This window comes from Anas platyrhynchos, chromosome 4, assembly GCF_047663525.1.
Source record: "Anas platyrhynchos isolate ZD024472 breed Pekin duck chromosome 4, IASCAAS_PekinDuck_T2T, whole genome shotgun sequence".
NCBI lineage: Eukaryota > Metazoa > Chordata > Aves > Anseriformes > Anatidae > Anas > Anas platyrhynchos.
In genome coordinates, this window is record NC_092590.1 from 73,749,109 (window position 1) to 73,768,064 (window position 18,956).

The following is an 18,956-nucleotide window of genomic DNA, read 5'->3' on the forward strand; positions in this document are numbered from 1 at the left end:
GTACCACGGCTGAGGGGAGGCGGCGGGGGCAGGGCTGGCGTCCCCTCCCCGCCTCGGCAGTGGTACGGCCCCGCCGCCCAGGAGGCGCTGCGCGCTGAGGGGGCCGGCATGGCGGCCGGGCGGCTGGCGGCGGGCTCCTGGCGGCAGGCGGTGGCGCTGGGCAGGCGGAGGGGCTACCGGTAAGGGCTGGGCGGCCGGTAAAGGGCGAGCCCTCGGCGGGGTGGGGGGAAAGGGGCTGGGGGTAGTGGGGCCGTGAGGAAGAAGCCCCTGAGGGGACGGAGGGAGGGGGGGGGGGGAGTGAGGCGGGAAACGCCGCGCATGCGCCCTGGGGGTGGGTCCGCGCCGCTGGGCTCTGCGCATGCGCGGCCTCGGGGATGCCCCTGAGGGGGCTTTGGGGGGGGAGGGGGGGGGTTCTGTGAGGGGAGTCTGACAGGTTTGGGGGGTTTCGAGGATCTTTTTCGTTTCCTGAGGGGGGTTGAGGTGGTAAAGTGGTTCTTAGTGCTGGAAAAGGGGCAGCTCCAGTGGGAAGGGGTCTTGAGCCAACTATACCACCTGTTTGGGGGCCAAATTTTGAGATGGGGGAGCCATAAACGGTCATATCAACGTGTGGATTGATAAGGGGCTAAGGGGCAGTTCCAGCTGTTCATGGCGCTTCAAAGCACAAAAACACCCTAACAGTGTCCCCTTTAGGGTCAAGGTCAGCATTAAAGGCCGTTTCCCTGTCAGAGTTTCAATAAGGCTTTAGTGTTGGAATGTTCCATGAGGGGTGGAAAAAGTACCTTAATGTAAGGCTTTTTTTACGTTAAAAGCAGTAAAGCCTGAACAGATGTAAGAAGGCATTATGTCAAACTCTGACCCACGTGCAAGCACATAAAGAACAAGTTAATACAAATATGTCTTCTGCAGCCCTGGGTATAAAATTAGCTCTGCAGCCCTGCCGGGGCTGCGCAGCTGGAAGTAAACAGGTCTGCTTTCACTACCTCCCATCTCATGGTATTCCACTCGTATAAAAGCATATAAAAGCACCGTGCTTGTCTAGAGTGCTTAAGGAAAGGTCCTGCTTTCAGCAAGGTCCCACCTCTAAAACATAGACTGGCTTTTCTAATTTCCATGCAGGATTTCCTTTCTAAGATGCAATAATTTGAGAAAACTACTTTAAAGCCATGATACCCCCCCAAAACAATCATAAAATTTATCCAATGCAATTTTATTTGCATATCCTCTTGTCTCCAGAAATTAGTGCCACAAGAGAAACATCAAATGTGAGTTTTATAACAGTCGTTTGGGGTTACTAACAATACAACATTTCCAGTTATATTTTCCTCATTAACGTTTTAATTAACTTTGACTCGTAGTCCAGAATCTCATTAATCTGTTTTTGTTATATTAGCGTGACTGCTATACACTGAAAACTGTTTGGTTTATAGGTGCTCTTCCAGCAGTACAGCTCAGAAGGCTGCGGAAAACATAGAAGGTATGGTTGTACTTCAATTACTTGTTTCTTCCCTTTTTTTTTTAATTTTCACACCATATACTCTGTCATGAGATAAAGAAGACACTAAGCACCCTCTTTCCCTTTATTACTTTCTCTTTCCCCTCATCTTCATTGTGAAGAGGTTTCCTGGCTTAATTTGTTTGATTACCCTTACCACCAGCCAGCTCTGATCAGAGAGCATGAACTGAATTGTTCACTTCCATCAGCTGTCCAGCTGCTCCTTGAAACAGAATAAAATTGATAGTGACAACATCCAATAGCAAGGAGATTTTCACCTTAATCCTCAGAGTTTTCTTCTCCACATTCTGTACCATATTGCTGCTACAGGCTGTGGGAGAGGAGCACCTCTGCAGTGCTTCTGGAGGTTGTAATCAGGACTTCCTGCATCTTCCTTTGTGAATGAGTTTGCTATAGGGCTTTGCTCACTACCTCTAGATTCTTTTGGCACTGTCTTTTTATCTTCGCTGGGAACTTTGTTCAGCTCTTTGTGCCATCAGTTGGTGTCAGGCTGCAGGAGCTGGAAGTGGAGAGGGTGCTTTGCTGCAGTACTCAGGCGAGCTGAATTGGGGAAGACAAATGGGCAGAGGCAGCAGACGTCAAAGTCGGGGACTGAGAGCAGGAAAGCAAAGGATTGGGAAGGTTGGAGCTCAAGCTGTAAGGTACAGGAGAAAGGATGGTTGAGGAAATGTGGATGTGTAAGTGGATAGATCTCTTCGAGGTAGGGAAAAAAAACTGATCCTGTCTCTGCAGGACTGTTGATCTCCCTGCCAGCCTTTTCTGTTACCACCACAATAATAAATTGTGGCCTATGCCAGACTCTGGCATTGAAGACTTTCCTGAAATCTTTTCAGCAGTATTAGCTCAAATCATCAACTTTGATCAGGTTAGGGTTTTCTCTGGACACCTGTTAGCTTTTAATAATAACTTTTTAATATTGTTTCTCATAGATACTCAAGAAGAAATTGTGATTCCACGAAGGAAAACCTGGTGAGTGTTTACTGTTGGAATATTTCTTGGCCTGAAAAAAAAAATTATTGCTAGACAGCTGAACATAACCTGTCTGTGAATGAGACTGGAACGTGGCTGTACCAAAACCAGTCTTGCATTGCTGCCTACTACAAGAGATTTGTTTTTTCCTCTAGGAGAAAACATGCTGTTTATCTTGGTTATGATTAGTACTTCACTTGAATGTGTACCACAAAGATGAAGAGGAAAAGTAAGGTTGCTGTAATCTTAGATTTAATGCTCCTGGAGGAGTGGTTGCTGCTGACTGGAAGCTCTGGGAATATTCTTGGCTCTTCCCCTTAATGCAGAGCATGCACAACCTGTTTCTGCCCTCTCTTTCAAAAAAAATTATAAGAATTGTAAGCATAATTCAGTTACTTTACAAAAGATTGCGTTTGCTAGAAATCTGCAAAATCAATTTAATTTGGCTGCCTGCATGTAGGAATGTTTCTTTCAGTGAAATAAACATGGCCATCGGTAGCCTGCTGAATGAAATCCTGTTCAGAAATAATACAGCTGAACAAAATCTATTTTGTTGTGATTCTCCTAGTACTCTAAAGCAGTTCAGCTGAAATTGCATGACTGTACCACAAAAAATAAAGTAATAGCTAAATGGTGTCTGTACTCAAACCCCAAATAAGACCACCTTCACCTAAACACTTGTCAGCTTGAAACACAACTGAAGTCTTAAGGATCCACAGACAGGGGAGTTGCAAGCAGTGTAGGTTCTTTTGTTGCTTTTGTTTTCCTCACAAGATTCTTCTTAGAGAGAGGACCTCGTGTTTCCCGTCCCTCAGAGCCGGGATAGCCCTAAGGGGCTCTAAGAGGAGCTTTCCAGGGAATTTTTTCTCTGTCCCTTCCCTGTGTTCTCTCTTTCAGAATAGATATTGAGGTAACTGGTGGTAGCAGGAAATACACAAATTCTTCTGGTTTTCCTAAAGTCTATTTTTTCCCTGTAGTTCCAGGAGTGTGTCTGGTTTTGCATTTAAATCTTGTGTCTCTTGAGAAAAGTGCTGTTTTCTAAGTGAAGCAAACCCACTATTCTAGAACTGAAGATCCTTACAGGCTGTGATAATCCTGTACTTATTTTGTAATACATAGAACTAAAAATCTGCAACCCAGCATTAATCAAAGCTTCTTTTACATTTAGGGATAAACTAGCTGTCCTCCAAACATTGGCTTCTACTGTGAATAGGGTAAGTAGTTTTGTTATGATCGCGGATGCAGGTTGGGTTGTTCATCCTCTCACATGCTGGCCTGTCACTCTGGAGGCTTTTACTTCTGCCTTGTCCAGAAATTAAAGACAGGATTTTTGCATTTGTGTTTTATAGGGTCTTCTCTTTTGCTCAGCACTTTTTGCTGTGTCCTTAAAGTTTCTTTGTAGTGCAAAGAGAGCTGGAACTTCTTTAACTGTAGTTAAAAATATCACAGGAAAAGCTTTAATATTTTGACAAGACTTCTGCTAAAACCAGAAGCAAGTTCTTTTACCAGTCTAGCTTTCCAGTCCCGTCTGCCTCTTGCCCATCTCAGTCTAGAACGTCAGCCTTCCAAAGAGCAATCAGTGTCTATTCCTGCTGGGCAGCAATTAATGCTGTGATGCTTTTCTTTAACACTGTCTGGAACTCTGGAAATTGAATCTGATCCTGTAAGTCCCTCAGATCTCCTGAGGCAATTAAAGCTGGGGGTCCTGCTTGCTTGCAAGTGGAGTTCTTGTAAAATGCAGATCGTGTTGGTTAGGATGGGGCTGTTCATCGTGCCTGCTGTCCCTTGAAGGGGTGTGATAATTACAGCATGCCTGCGTTCATAACTGAAAGCGTTTCAGTCCTGGGTTCTCCTTTCTACAGGATCCTACTGCTGCTCATTATATGTTCCAGGATGACCCTTACCTGATGCCAAGAAATTCAGCTAATGCTGTGAGTATTTCCTTTGAAATCCTTTAAAGTTTCTCCCTCCTTTGCCCAGGCTATGAGAATGTTACCTATTTGAAGCCTTGTTTTAATTACAAAAGAAAATGAAAGATCAGAATTCTCTTCGGAATTCCTGTTCTCGTTTCCCCTCTGTGTATGTCTGAACACACAGCGACTGTAACATTTTTCTAGACAAAGCCAACCTGCATACACAAAGTTACCTTTTTTTTTTTTTTCCCTGCAGTGTAGGAACCTTCTGTCTGCCACAGCTCTGTTAATATTCCTGAATAAGTGGTATTGCAAGTGTTGAACTAAACCACAAAATCTCAATTTGAATTATATCTGAATTAAAACACGGATGGTTACTGGTGTGCCTGTTACTGCATACATTTAATTAGTTGTTGTGCCCAACTGCCAGGAATTGTATTCACAGAACAGCTATTTGGTAACATAGGTTTATGGAAATAGTAATGAGACAATAATAAAAAGAAGAAGGAAAGGAGTCTGTCTGTGATGTTGCCTTTGCATAAGATTAAAAAGTGCAAAGCTGAGGCAGGAGAAAGCAGAACTGAAAATAAGGGCAAGAAGAATACTGTGTGTGGTACTAAGATACATTTTGGCAATGCAGTGATAGGACTAGGAGAGGACTTCAGCAGTTCTTTGGCATGCCGGCCATGCAGTGAGACCAGAGGAAGGTGAAGGAGGCTTTCAAATGCCCGAAGTTCTAAAAGAAGCAGTGAAGGAGGAGCTGACTGTAGAACTTCAGGAAAAGCTGCGAATGAGAATTGGGTGATGCTAGTGATGCTCTTGAAAATAAAAACAAGAGAGAAACTTCCTCATGTCATACCTCTAAAAAGAGAGATGAGCTTGACCTTGAGGTAGTAATGCAACAGTTCAGATGCATCTGATACAGAACTTCATTCCTTGACTAATACCATAGCAGTAAATGACTGTCTCATTTAAAGAACAAACATCCTAAACTTTGCATAATACCAGAAGATTCATGTGGCATGTTGTCCTGTCCTCATGTTTTTACGAAGAGATGAAAATACAATGTGTGCTTAATTTGATCCTATCAGAACGCTGAGTGTTACAGAAAATGTTTTTCCTCACACTGATCTTTTTAGTTACATGTTTCTTTATCAAACTCTTGTTCTCTCTCCTTCCTATGCAGCGCGTGCTTTCATTGTCGAAGGAGTCGGGGCGAAATGCTGCAAAATACATTATTAAGCAATTTCCTCAATATTTTGACAAGATTCTTGCAGAACCTAACGTACCAGTAAGCTTTTTTGCTTTTCATTTCCATCATATTTGTTCTGTTGGGTAGTGAAATCAACTGTTAGACTGGGCAGAAACTAATGGAAAAAGATAATCTTGATAACTGGTTTGTAGACGGCTATGAAAGAAATAGTGGTTTCAGTGTTTTCAAGGTGAAACTGCAGTAGATTCAACATCATGCAGGTTCTTCAGATAAAAGTAAGGAAAGAAATGCTGTTTAGATGTTGACTTATGTGTAGGAAAGCGGGAGATGAGGATGTGTGTCCTTCAGCACCACAAGGACTGTTGCTGTTGGGCTGGGAGAGCCTAATAAAGGCTCTTAGCCAATGAAAGATAATGAAAGCAGTGTAGTGGGTGAATAATTAAACGTACTTGATTAGTGTTTCAACAATGAGAAGGTTTGAGCATGTGCTTAACTTGTCCTCTGTGCTTTCAGTGCTTGATGCCTGTGACTCTCACACCTCAGCTTGAAGGAGTGAACGAGGAAGCTCTAAGAGAGCGCATCAACCTCCGGATGGTGAAAGCCTCCGTGGACCTGTTCGATCAGCTCCTGCAAGCAGGTGTGTGGCTGCCTGCCACGTTCTGAGCTGGAGCTCTACTTAAGTTGTTGAAAAAGTGTTTTAGTAGATGGCACAGGTTAACAGAAGTTAGTCACTTTCTACTGGAACTGTAGAGGTAACTGCTTCATGTGTTCACATTCATTTTGTCTGCTTGAATTTGGCTGTCAGGGAGCATAGTTTAGCCCATGCATAATGACAGAATTCCGTGCTGCTTGGTGTAACTACATCCAGAGTGTGTGTGGAGACCTAGGCTTCATATGGAGGCAGTTTTCATAACCACATTAGTAATTTTTTTGTGACTGTCATTGCTCTGGTGAACTGTTTCTCCAGAATTATTAGGCCTTCCCTATCCGTGGCTTGTCTGATGTCACTTTTGTGACACAGAACAAGGAGTTTCCTGACCAAGAGACAGATGATACAAGGTGGTACTAAGCTCTTTACTGCTGTGGTAGACTGGTTCAGCATACCAGCTGAGTGCCCCGTCTGTGCCCTGCCTGCAGTAAATGAGTCTTTCTCGGTTCTTCCTTACTCTGGATCTTACCTCTGTCGTGGGCAAAAGGGGAGTAAACACTAGAAAATGAACTGCCACAGCCTCGGAAGGAGGAAAACTTACTGGGAAGGTGAGACCTTCTCATATGCACTGAAAGATGGAAAGAAGATTGCATCAAATCACTCTCTTGTTGGCTTTAAATCTATTTCATTGGAAATGTATCCTTGAAGTAGTGAAAAGCACTCAATGTTCCATTTGCAGCGGTGTTTGTGCTTGTGCTGATTCACAGTTTTGGCTGCTAGCCGTGACTCCCTTCTCCCACTTGGTCAGGAAAGCTCTACCTTTCCTGTGGCATTAATAGAAAAACAGATAGGCCTGATTACTTAAAATAGGCTTCTGCTGTAAGTGGTTCCAAGGAAGCTTTAATTTCATACCTCAGTTTTACAGACTTGCTAGAAAACATCGAGAGAACCAAGTGGTGGTCAAAGATGCCCTGACAAGGCTGTACATTGAACAGTGTGCTTTTTATTTCCTCTGACTGCTGTACGTCGTTATTTCCTGTAGGTACCCCTATATCTTTGGAGACCACAAACAGCCTTCTAGATTTGTTATGCTTCTATGGAGATGGAGAATCTGCTCAGGAAGAACAACGTGAAGAGAAAGAGGATTTGGAAGAATCAGGGGTATGAAAAACATGCTGAGTTCTATTTATTTATTTCATAAGTTGTAAGAGTGTGTGGAGGTGACGTCAAGATCTTTGTACTGTGATTCCCTAACTGGAAGATGGCGTGAGGTGGGTCAGATGCAGTCGATGTTCCCTGGAAGTACAGGAGCTATAAAAATCCTGTGCCTGACCTTCTAGCAAAAGTAGTTTCCCTAAAGATGAACTTCGCAGCTAGAACCCTGCATCAGCTTAGTTCTGCTGACCTGTTTAAAAACATTTTTCCCACTGCCAGCTTTGGTTTTATAGCTTACCTCCAATGGCAGCTTGTAGTACATCTAATATAGACGAGCATGGCCATTTTATTTGAGTCCAAACCCTAAAATCTGTGTTTTAATGAAGTTGAGAGCTCAGAGTTATCAGGTCATTGGGTCAGCAGGAAATGCGTTACATACGACCTGTCCCTGGGGGGATTGAGGGAGAAAGGGTTTTATACGTGATGTGATACAGTCTAAATATTTCCAAAAGCTCCACAAATTATATATAATTTGCCTCATGAGTATGTTTAGTAACATAAACAGGATTCTTGATTTAACTAGTTTCCCAAACATCATAATGCAAATCATTTTAATGTAACTCATTTTAGAAAAACAACAGCTTTGCTAGCTTATAAATAGCTATTGAACTTCTTTGTTACCAAAGCATATCGTTGGATGTTTATTGAGAACTTTGAATTGTGAGAAACTTATTTCTGAAAAAAAATCTCTTCAGGTGAATGCTTCAGAGCAGAAAACTCCAAAGAGACCATTCCAAAGAGGTCCACGCTCATCTGGCTCTAGATGGAGGTATAAAAATGTTGCTGATATTCTTGCATTCAGTGGACTGTGCATTTGTATTGTTATAAAACTGAGTTAAAGCCCATACTTGCATGCATTACTTGTTAAATACAGCTCCTTTGAAAGTGCTGGTGGAGGTCTAGTAAGTGATTGTAGAATAGCTCAATGGATGAGGACTAATCTATTTGAATGTCAGCCCCTAGAGGTACAGCCCATAATTTTGTTTTGTATTTCAAATTGTTTTCATAAAGGTATCTGTAATTGAGTTAACATCCAGCTTGTTTGTTGATTCTAGGGAGAACAACGATGCTGAAAGGATATTTAAGATAATGCCAGAGAGGAATGCACACTCCTATTGCACTATGATCCGTGGGATGGCCAAGGTAAAGTCACCTTTCAGTGCTGAGAGGTATTTTTTAACTTGCTGAAATCTCACACAGAGATGGTTCGTTTTCTTTGTTCATTGTTTGATAATTTATTTTTCTTTGTTCATTTTCCAGCATGGGGCTTCTGCTAAAGCTTATGACATGTACACAGAGTTGCTGAATGAAAGGCACAAGGGTAAGAGCCTGCTTCTTCTGGTTTATGGTCTTCTGAGTAGCAGAAATGAGTTGTTGGGTATGTGAATATTTCTTTCATGGCAATGATGATTGGCGCAGGGGTACGGACCTCAGCTAGATCATGGGAGCTGAATGCAAACTCTTTATTTCAGTGCAGCTGGCATGTGGCCGGCTCACTGGAAACAGATTTGCATGAGAACTTCGCCAGAAACTGAGCCATGTTGTAACAAACTGCTCTCTTTAGACGACAGTTGTCAGTTAAAGTGAATTATCTTAATGTTTTTCAGCCGATGTGCACACATTCAATGCCCTGATTGCAGCAGTCCCGTTTCTGAAGGACAGGTCCCCAGAAAGATGGGAATTAGTCAAGGTAAGGAGGTAGAAGGGGAAGAAGTAGAAGTGTGGGGGCTGGCTCTGCATTATTGGTACAAGTTTGCAGTTGTTACAAAGCTCATTTTTTAGCATGGGTTTTGTAAGGTACTAATACCTGCTGTGAAGGAATTTTGCTAGTTTAAGAACGCAAACTAACTGCGAAGGAGTGAAAAATGTACAAAACCCAACCTTGTCCTTGCAGAACAGTTTGCCTTCTGAGAACTTACTGATCCGAGAGCTGCCCAGCCAGAAAGTAATTGGGAAATTATGATGGGAGATAATTAAAAACTCCTCTCTGAATTGCAATTCATAGTGTTGTGATGGAAATGGAATTTTGAGGGGTAACATTAGAGGTTCCAGTTCTATTGACATAACAGTGGTAAGGAAGGTTAGTAAGGAAACTTAACAATTTCCTTGATATTCTGGACATCAACCTCCAAGATCAAATGTGATGCAACTTTGTAGTCTTGTTTCTCCTTGAAATTAATTAAAGATTAGATCGTACTTCCTTAATAAACAATAGTTGAGGCAGTGTTGTTCACTTGCAGGATGTGAGAAGGATTAGGTTGGTGAAATGCACCTGTATCCGCTTGAAAGTGGAACTGTGATCCGTCATGTATGAAACCCTGAGGATTTGTGTGTGTTTTGTTGTCTTTGAAGGTCTTCTTGAATCACATGGTGCAACAGGAAGTGCAGCCAAACTTGATAACGTTTAATGCTGTGCTGAAGACTCTGAGGCGGTGTGGTGGCATAGGCAGAAGTGTGGCTATATCAGTACTAAAGGAGATGGAAGCACTCAAAATTGGTAAGAGAACCAGAACACCACCTCCAGAATAGCTAGCTTAAGAGCTCAGCAACAAGCAACACAGCATTTCCAGCTGTAGGGAAAAAGTTCAAGGCCAGGGGGAAAAAGTATTTCTGTGTTCTTGATTTTGCTGTTTTTTTTTTTCCTTTTGCGAGAGAACTGAGACAGAAAAAGGTGTAATTTTTAGTTGTGGCCTGCAGATTTTAAATTGAATTGTTGTTTTCAGAGTCTCTGTTCTCTACTGATTGCTAGTTACAAGGTCGTGGCTGCATTTAGCCCTTCGGGACAAGTAACAAAGCATTTTGGTGTTACAGTCCCTTAGTTGAGGAGCATGTTTGTCATTACATCGCTAGCTCTAGTTACATCAAGCTGCTTGAGGACAGGTGTGTTTATGCAGTGGGAAGTAGGTCCTAGCCCATGCACTATTTCTCGACTATCCTTACTGCAGTATTATGGTAGAAATAGTAAATAATACAAATACACTCACAGCAGTCAGCTGAGTTTGTTAATTTCCTATCAATCAAGGAATCCATCTAATGAGCCACCCAAGCCATTTGAGGTTTGTGTATCTACACAGTACAGAAGAAAAGCTCTTGATGTAGATGTTCTGGTGATGCCATCCACTTATTAAAAAGCAGGGAATATTCACACAGCTGATGTGACATTGTAGAGTGCACCTTGACTTGTAACATGCCTGCTGATACAGTAGGGAGATGCTAATGAGCAGAATGGAAAACTAGGTATGGAATATTGCTGCTGTTAATTTAGAGCAGGAAGCTTGGCTGCTTGTCCTGCAGCAACGTGATGCTCCAGCTGATGGTCCACCCTCAGATAACGTTTTTCAGAATTGTAATGTGTGGTTGAGGGCTGGTCCAGCGTTAGGGTGGAAAGGGAGAGCGATGATAGAGCAAATTCTGCATGCTGCCTGACTAGAAGGCGTGGAGACTGAGTTAGCTTGGGCATAAAGCTCAGCCAAGAATACCAAAGTAACCTCAATGTTTTTTTTTTTTCTTTTCAGAGCCTAGCCTTGCAACGTATGAACATCTTCTCTTTATTTTTTATAGATCTGGTAGGTGCAGTATCAACTTGTCTGTGAGTATGTCCTGTCTAACACCTGCTTTAAACGCTTTCCAAGTGTCATGGATGAAAGCTGTTGATTTAGGACATAAAATACGTCTTATGTGTGTAATCCTAGTGTTAACTGTTCTGTCTGATTCTACTTGAGTGAAGAAAAAGTTAGAGAGTATCTTAACTTTGAGTCTCAAAGTCCTCGTGCTTTGAGAACTGGCAAAACTGGAAAGAAAACCCCTTTCCATTTGTAGCTTCAAATTGGTATAGCTAAAGAGCAAATGCTACTCAGTCTCTGTGGAGGCTGGGTCTGAGTGTAATGTGATTTTATAGACTGTTTACTCACAGGGAAGAAAGCACACAAGGATTCTGTTTTTCTGCAACAGTTCTGTGCTTTGGAGCTGTCTTGAAATAGTTGTGGTAGAAGGCGGGAGCCCAGCTGTTGGAGATCCTTTAGCCACAAATCCTTTGGCATGGGAAGAGAACAGACACGGTAGTCATTACTGCAGTCCTTGGGTTATAACATGTGTGCAGGAGTTGCTCTGGAATCTTTTTTGTTGTTTGTTTTTGGAATGTATTGCTTTTCCCAGAGCTGCCTTCAAACAAACTTCCTGGTCTGTTGGACTCCTTGCTAGAAAGTACTCATCTCTGCCTGAACCTGCCCTGACTTTCTGTGAAAATATGGTGATACTAGGGCAACTTGTAGTGCAAATAATACTACAGCTCATGTGGAACACCACAAATAGGGGCACAGACAGGAGATTCTCGACATTTGTTTTGTAATTGTGGTGCTAGTTTCCATTTCCATAGTATCTTTGCAAACTCTTTACTAATGGAGCACATAGCACAACTGTCATATTGCTCGTCTCTTTGTCCTGCAGTTGATCTTGGCCCATCCATCATCATATCTGAGGTGCTGGAGGATGTTGAAAAGAGGAGTTTCACTGCCCAGGACCCTGATGATGGTACGAACTTCAATATATCTGACAAGCTACATTGCTTAAACATCTCTGAAGAGTCAGCTAGTGAATTCCAAGTAGTTCTAGCCAGCTGGAAAGAATGTGTGTGGCTTGCTTTTACCAACCCCTTCTGATACATTTGTATATTTTGGGGCAGCTCGGGGGTGTACTAAAGAGGTGGGTGACCTGCCTGAACACTTATCTCTGTTGCATAACGAAGCAGGAGGGTGAAATGGCTGACTTTTTTTTTTTATTTTTAAACTTGCCTGTCTTACAAATATTGCTGGTTTGGGTCAAATGAGAATGTAGCTTTTGTAAAACCGCCCACATTCAAACAGATCATCTGCTTAAATCTGAAATCTGGTTCCAAAAGCCCAGCAGTGTAATTGCCCCCAGAACACTGGCTGGCAACCATGGCAAAGTTTCCACACAAAGTCAGAATCCCTGCTGTGTTGTCAAATTTAGCTACAGATTCAGCTTTTTAATTGAAGATGTCTTGTCTGTCCCATGGGAGGCTGGGTTAATGAGCTACTGTATGTCTCTTCAAAAGCAGGAAACTAACAGTTCATTTTTCCCATTTCAGCCAATTTTTTTGCCACTGCTATGCAAGTGGTAAGTACCTCTTCCCTGCGGTCACAATTCCTTTGAGCCCTCCAGCTGTTTCAGAATTGCCTGTGAGATTTCCAGGCTGTCTCATAAGATTTAGCACTCAGCATCTTTCCCTTTTTCACCTGTGTTTGTCACCTCCTGTAACTTTTCTCCATAATTCTATGTTGTGGGATTTCTCATTTTTTTTGCTTGATACTTTCAAAGATGGGAACTTGTCTGCCTGATGTGTGCGTCTCTTGATCGAGACAGCTACACAGCTCTTGTCTTCTGTGCCCTGCCTCCTGCTCCTAGCAACCCTGCAGCTGTCAGACAGCCTCTGCAGTTTCAGTTTAGGTTAGAAAGCAGCTCTGGCTTTTGCCCACTGAGGGAATTGCCTGTTTGTCTCACCTAAACACAGTGCCTAGGCAGTCAGTGCACAAAATTGCTTTTTTGCCAGTAATTCTCAGAAGAACGTATTGTGTTACACTTGGTATCTTTAAAATCTGACTGGTTTATTGCAGTGCTGCGACCTTAAGGATATCAAGCTTGCTTATCGGTTAAATAAGGCAATGGAGAAGGGAGATAACTGGAAATTCTTGGACATGTCTCAGTTAAATTCCTATTGGTGAGTGAAATGCAGCTTTTATTTGGTGTCTTGTGTATTGTTATCGATTTGAATGTAAACTAGAATTCAGAGCTTGTGCAGAATGCTTCTTTGTTGAATATCATCTAGCAATTATATGTGCACTTCGGCAATTAGGTGACGAAGTACCTCTTAAGAACAGTGATAGCTTAGGATGTATTTCTGGTTTGTTGCCTTTTTCAAACCAAAAGTGTCTTGGAGTGTGAGAAGTCAGATGAATTCATGAGCTCGTAAATGTCAGAAGGCTAGATGTGTAAAACAGATAGTAGATGATCATCAAACTGTTTGTCATGCCTCTTCAGTGGTCCCTTGTGTTATAGGAAAACTGTTATCCAGCCAAGAGGCCAGGGAAGGAACAGAAGTTCCGTAACCCAGACCCTTCACTGCCTGGCTTAGCTTAATCCCCCTGCCACAACTCCACTAACCAGCTGAATTTTCTGCAGCCCTGTTGGCCACTTAGCATGGCAGTTCAGGAGGTGGCTGTGGTGGATGCACCAAACCAGCACGCACAGCAGGACTAGCTCTCTGCTTGCAGCTTTAGAGAGACGTTGCAGTGCTCCAGGTGTATCTAGGCACCAAACTCTCAAGTAATTTTACTATTTGCCTGTGTAATCAAGGCATCTGAACCATCTTGACCAATGTCATCAACTGCTGTAGTCACTGAATGTAATTAAGCACTTGGATCAGGCTGATTTGAAGAAAAGCCTACTAAGACATTGCAACTAGAGATGCTCCAGTAAGTTCATGAAAATAATTACCATCAAAATAAGATGCAGTTTCAGAGGTGATTCTTACAATCTGGCCTTGTTTAGTCTGTAAGTAAGTCAAGAAAAAATAATGGAAATTAATCTCAAGTGGTTTCTTACCTGAAATGTATTCAAGAGGGGTTCAGGTACCTCAAACTTGGCATCAGGCAGAAAAGGTGCATTGTTTAGGGACTTTAAAATGCAGTGGACCACTTCTAATTCTGACAATTACCTAATGTCACTGCAAAGTTCTCCCCCAAAAAATGCTACTGCTTGTTTTAATTGTAGTTCTGCAGTCGTACAGTGAAACTTCCATGATGTGCAACACAATTATGATCAGAGCACCATCGTTTGCTGGCCCTTCTCTGGTCCAGATGATCTAATTGGTACTGAACCAGCATTTTTTCCTTCCCATAGGTCAAAATTCTTTTCACTGTTGTGTATGATGGAACAAATTGATGTTGTGTTGAAATGGTACAGAGAAATGCCCCCTTCGGTAAGTGTATCTTATTGTTAGCAAGCTTTCAAGCTTTAGAATGAAGAAAGGGCACGGTTACAGTTCATTGAAGTGATTCTTCCTTCCTCAGCTCTTCTATCCAAGTCCTAAAAATATCGTGGACCTCCTTCAAGCGCTGGATGCAGCCAATCACTTGGAAGCAATTCCATCAGTCTGGGAAGGTCAGTGATAGCCACGTGGTCGCATAGCCAGCTCCTCTGGTGGAGACTGGAGGAGTGAGCAGGGGGAGAGCTTCCTAGTGCTCAAAATAGCCACATTGAGATGCTTTGTTGTGAGGGACATTGTTGCTGAGTACAGTGGTGAGGTTACTTCATTAGAGAAAGTCTGCTATCAGCTCTGCCTGTTGCAGAAACCTTGGCTGTGCCGTTATGCCATAAATGCTGGTGCTAGTTAAATGTCAGTGTCTTGGAAAACTGAATGCTCATCAGATAGCATCTTAACCAACAGTCCAGGTTTAATTCCATTTAAATTCTTTGCACCTTAAACAGGGGAAACAAATACAGATTCAGGCTCTAGCACACAGAAAACATTCTACTAACTGTTGTCTCTATCTAAACAGATATGAAATTGCTCGGGTTTAATAGGAGACAAGACCTGTTGGAAGAGATTTTGTCTTTGATGAGCAGAGATACGCATCCTGAAGAGGTAGGGGAGCCCAGTGAAAAGCGCAGAGGCGTGTCCCTGTTTCTGTATATGACACAGGCTGTATTTGAGCTGTGTTACTGTCCCTGGACCTTAGAAATCCCATTCCTGTGCATATGCTGGTACAAGTTCTTACATCTGTGTGAGCTTGTGCAGGTCTGCTAAGCTCTCCAGGTTGTGCTCAACTTGTAGAGAAACCTCAAACTGACGTAGAAGAGGATCGCTTCCATACCAGGGTCTGGAAGAGGAACCCAGCCCAGCAGTGAGGGCTGCTGAGCCAATTGTCCTGACATAAGAGGGTTTCTTTGTTTGTTCTGGTTTCTGCCAGGATTAACTGCTGTTAATTCAGAGCATGAAATCACATCGGGACAGACCTGTAGTGTACGCAGAGGGTGTTGGAGAATGGCACTGAAGAGGATACGCTGATTCAAGAGCTGTTGGAATTAACATCACGATCTTTTCACAGACTCAGCTGGCGTTTGCCAAGTGTGCTGAAGACATCAAAAATGTCCACGAGCAATCCTGGAGGGAGCAGGCCCCGTTGGCATGGACGGGCAGTGCGCTGGGCCACGTTGCCGTGTTGTTCTCCAGGGTTGGGAGGACGCAGGATGCCTGGTACGTGTGTGGCTGTCGTCAAGGCTTAACCACAGAAACCAAAGCTCAGTGACTGATGTTCTGTTGTTTAACATGCTTTCTTTGTGCTGGTTTCTTTGAAACAAAGAAGTGACAAGTACCTTTCTAAAGATTTTAAACTTGTCACCAGTCACGCTTCTGATGTTTCATGCAGTATTTCACACGTTCAGTGATGTTAGCTGGCGTACGTTGCATCTGTGAGAATATGGCATGGGAGCTGTTCCAAACCTGGGGGAATGGCTCTTCAGGAAACACAGAGCTTGCCTGGGTTTCAGCAAGGGTTTCTCTAAGAGATTTAATACCTGTTTTCTTCCTCTGTGTGCATTTTGTTTCTTATATTGTTTTTGTTCTTCTGATCAGGAAGGTGATCGAGCGTTTCCAGCAAGCCAACAGGATTCCCACGTGAGTGTACCTAGGTTCTGACTTCATGTGCCAAGTCCCCCCCTGCTTGGGATCTTGCATTTCTATCACAACCAACAGTAGTGCTCCGTGTCTTACTGCCAAAGTGTGTGTGTTTGTCCCTGTGGGCTTGGGTGTTTGTTTATCCAGCTGATGCATTCTGAGACCTTCCTGCCTCCCAGGAAAGGTGAAGATGCAAAGGGAAGTTTGTGGGGTCGATCCTTAAGATGTCACTGAATGAAGCTGTGGGACATGGAGAAGGGTGTCACTGGTTAAGTCTGCGTTGAAAGTCAGTTTAAGCAGCATTCCTGAGAACATCTCATTTCCCGTGTGCTCAAAACAAAAATTCCGGTGCAGTGTTAAGCAAGCACTGGTCTTCAGAAATCCAGATACCTCTGAAGCACAAGTTTATCAGGTCAGATCCTAAATTTTACATGTCACCCTGGTAGGCTACAACAGTTAGCTCTTTCTAAGGAGTTTTGGGGAACAATTACCTGTCTGAAGAAGCAAACAACTTCTAAGGAATATAATGCGTTTTAAGAAAAAGCTGCTTGGTGCTTAAGTAAATGATCACCTTAGATGTTCAGTCTAAGACATCCAATCTTAAATTGGAGATGCATCATGTTCTGTGTGGCCTCCTGCACCTGTTGGGGTGTTTGGTACTGAGGGCAGCAGGTGACAGCACTTGTCGGTTCTGCAGATGCTTGCCAGTGTGGCCAGGGAAGATTGATGCTGCCAAGCCACCCCAGAGGCCCGTCTCAGTTTGGGGAATAAGGAAAGGAGAACAATTCTCCTTGAGAAGTTGTGGTGCAGTTGGTGGCTTGTGGCTGCCGTGGATCATGGATGTGAAAGGAAGGAGCTTCCCCTGCTGTTAGCAAATGGGTCTAAGGGGTATCCTGGTTGAAATGTCCCTTGCTCCCCACAGCACGAGCTGCAGACTTGTTTCCCTGCTGAGAGGCAAGAAAGGTGATTCCAGCAACTGTCACGGGTGATGAAGGGGCAGAGCCAGCACTTGAGGTGGGGCCCCACGATTCAGTTGGGGCCCCACAATCAGTTGCTTTCCTTTTCTCTTGCAGTGACCGGGTGATGGATGAGTTCTTGAACTGTGCTAAACAAACCAATTCCCCCGACGAGGCAATTAAGCTGGTGAAGCTGGCAGTGTCCCTCGGGCTGTCTTCAGCACACAGGCTTAAAAGCAGAGCGGAGAAGGAATTTGAACTCTCTGAAAGCCAGAGGTAAGTCGGAGTACTTGTCCCTACCGCTAAAGGGGTGTAGTAGGCGAGTGTCGGAGGGGTAATTCCTGTGCGGAGCCTTCTCTTCAGCTGGGGTGGCAGGGAACTGGCTTTCAGAACGACGTGCCTTTATATTGGCTGATGGATTCACCCCCCAAAAAATAACCCCTCAGTTTTTGATGCTATTCCACCTGGGAGGAGATGTAACCCCCGTTATGGGGTTACCTGTGCCCGCTGCTCAACTCTGTTATTATGGGGAAGGGATTACGAAAGGCTGCTACAGGGGACTGATGCTGACTGAAGGGTTTAAAATTTACAGGAATGCCTTGGAGAGCATCCAGACCGACAGCGACAGCAGCGATAGTGACAGCGATAGCGACAGTGACAGTGAAAGTGACAGCAACTAGCAGCCCTCCTGCCTTCCCTGTGCGAAATCAAGGAGCAGCTGCAGCTGTGGTGTCAAGAGGCTCCCACACGAAGTGAAACCCCTGAAGAGACAACTTCTGGGAGCTGCCGAGAGCTGATTTCTCCCCAGTGCTGCAGCATTCCAGGCTGTTCCCACTGGTAACCTCTTCACAAGAGGACGTTGTCCTCTGCAGAGCAGCCAAGAAGTTGTCCTCTTTCACTGTTTTGGGGACTTCACAGTGGGCTGGGGTACCCAGCGATCCCTTCCACACCTCTCACACTGTGCCTGCAGCGCCAGGGGCTGCAGGGACAGAGGAGTGCTGTGTTCTGGGAGCTGTTCAGCGTGCACAGCTCCTTAAGCAAGACTTTTCCTGGGCCTCCTGTGGTGTCAACCTGTGCTGGATTTAATTCCTTTCATGCTAATGTTCATGAATGACTTAAAAATGATGTTCAATCTGTATGTAAACACTGTAAGTAACACAGTGTTCATCACCTGTGGTGTTGAATTTCCTCATCCTTTTTGGGGTCTGGGGACAGGCTTTGGACTGTCGAGGCTAAAAAGCTGCTGTTTGTTAGCCTGTATGATTGGAGATTGCCACATTAATAAATGGCTGACACTAAATACAGCTCTGTCTTGTGATCAAAAATTGTTGATTACAGCATCGCTGCTGGTCTGTGAGAGACCACCAAGTGAAATTTGTATGGAATAGAGCAAAAAAGCTGAGGAGGAGACTGGAAAGATGGACAACTGCTCTTCTGTTCTCTGCCGTGCAGCTAGCCAGCCCTCATGGCAGTGGTGCTGCACCCGTTCTCAGCTCACAAAGGAATCGTGGAAGGTTTTCTGAGATAGTTTATGAACTTGCAAAGCTCCTGACTGTGCTAAACCCTGTCCCAGCAGTGGAAGAGTTAACAGCTGCCTGCCTGCCTTTGACCTTGGTGTGCCCGATGCTGCAGCACAAGTCAGAGCTCACTGCTGTGGGAGGCACTTGAGGGATAATCCAGTAACAAGCTTGGGACATAGCAGCTGCTGCAGGCACAGCTCCAGCTTAAAGCTCAAAGTAAGGTGCTGCTCACGTTCTAGTAAGATTTGCAGTAAAGCTGGGCAAAGGCAGTGTTTGCTCCAGGAGGTGAACAGGCCCTGTGCCAGGAAGGGGA

The 18,956-nt window shown here is 43.9% G+C and overlaps 1 protein-coding gene and 1 non-coding gene across 3 annotated transcripts; both read left to right on the forward strand.

Moving 5' to 3' along the window:
* The first annotated feature begins 33 nt into the window (after positions 1-33).
* PTCD3 (pentatricopeptide repeat domain 3) lies at positions 34-18,427 on the forward strand. Of its 2 annotated transcripts, none has more exons than XM_072037871.1 (24): positions 34-179; positions 1,428-1,474; positions 2,443-2,482; positions 3,651-3,696; positions 4,345-4,413; positions 5,582-5,686; positions 6,122-6,245; positions 7,300-7,418; positions 8,168-8,241; positions 8,528-8,615; positions 8,733-8,793; positions 9,080-9,162; positions 9,825-9,969; positions 10,988-11,038; positions 11,919-12,002; positions 12,580-12,608; positions 13,106-13,209; positions 14,391-14,469; positions 14,561-14,651; positions 15,050-15,135; positions 15,599-15,747; positions 16,126-16,167; positions 17,241-17,399; positions 17,716-18,427. In XM_072037871.1, the coding sequence occupies exons 1-24, from the start codon at positions 109-111 to the stop codon at positions 17,801-17,803; spliced, it is 2,034 nt and encodes a 677-aa protein (XP_071893972.1). In that variant the 5' UTR covers positions 34-108; the 3' UTR covers positions 17,804-18,427. The 2 variants fall into 2 exon arrangements, with proteins under 2 accessions (XP_071893972.1, XP_071893973.1); XM_072037872.1 differs by lacking the exon at positions 34-179 and adding an exon at positions 334-1,262.
* Positions 8,870-9,012, forward strand: LOC113843674 (small nucleolar RNA SNORD94). The gene has a single exon (XR_003497343.1). It is a non-coding gene; the product is annotated as a small nucleolar RNA SNORD94 (small nucleolar RNA).
* Positions 18,428-18,956: the final 529 nt, after the last annotated feature.

Excerpts from the sequence above, each read along its gene's own strand:
- PTCD3 (XM_072037871.1), top strand. The coding sequence starts at position 109 with ATGGCGGCCGGGCGGCTGGCGGCGGGCTCCTGGCGGCAGGCGGTGGCG. Across the intron at positions 6,246-7,299 it reads CGATCAGCTCCTGCAAGCAG|GTACCCCTATATCTTTGGAG; the intron begins GTGTGTGGCTGC and ends TATTTCCTGTAG. Across the intron at positions 11,039-11,918 it reads CTTTATTTTTTATAGATCTG|TTGATCTTGGCCCATCCATC; the intron begins GTAGGTGCAGTA and ends TTTGTCCTGCAG.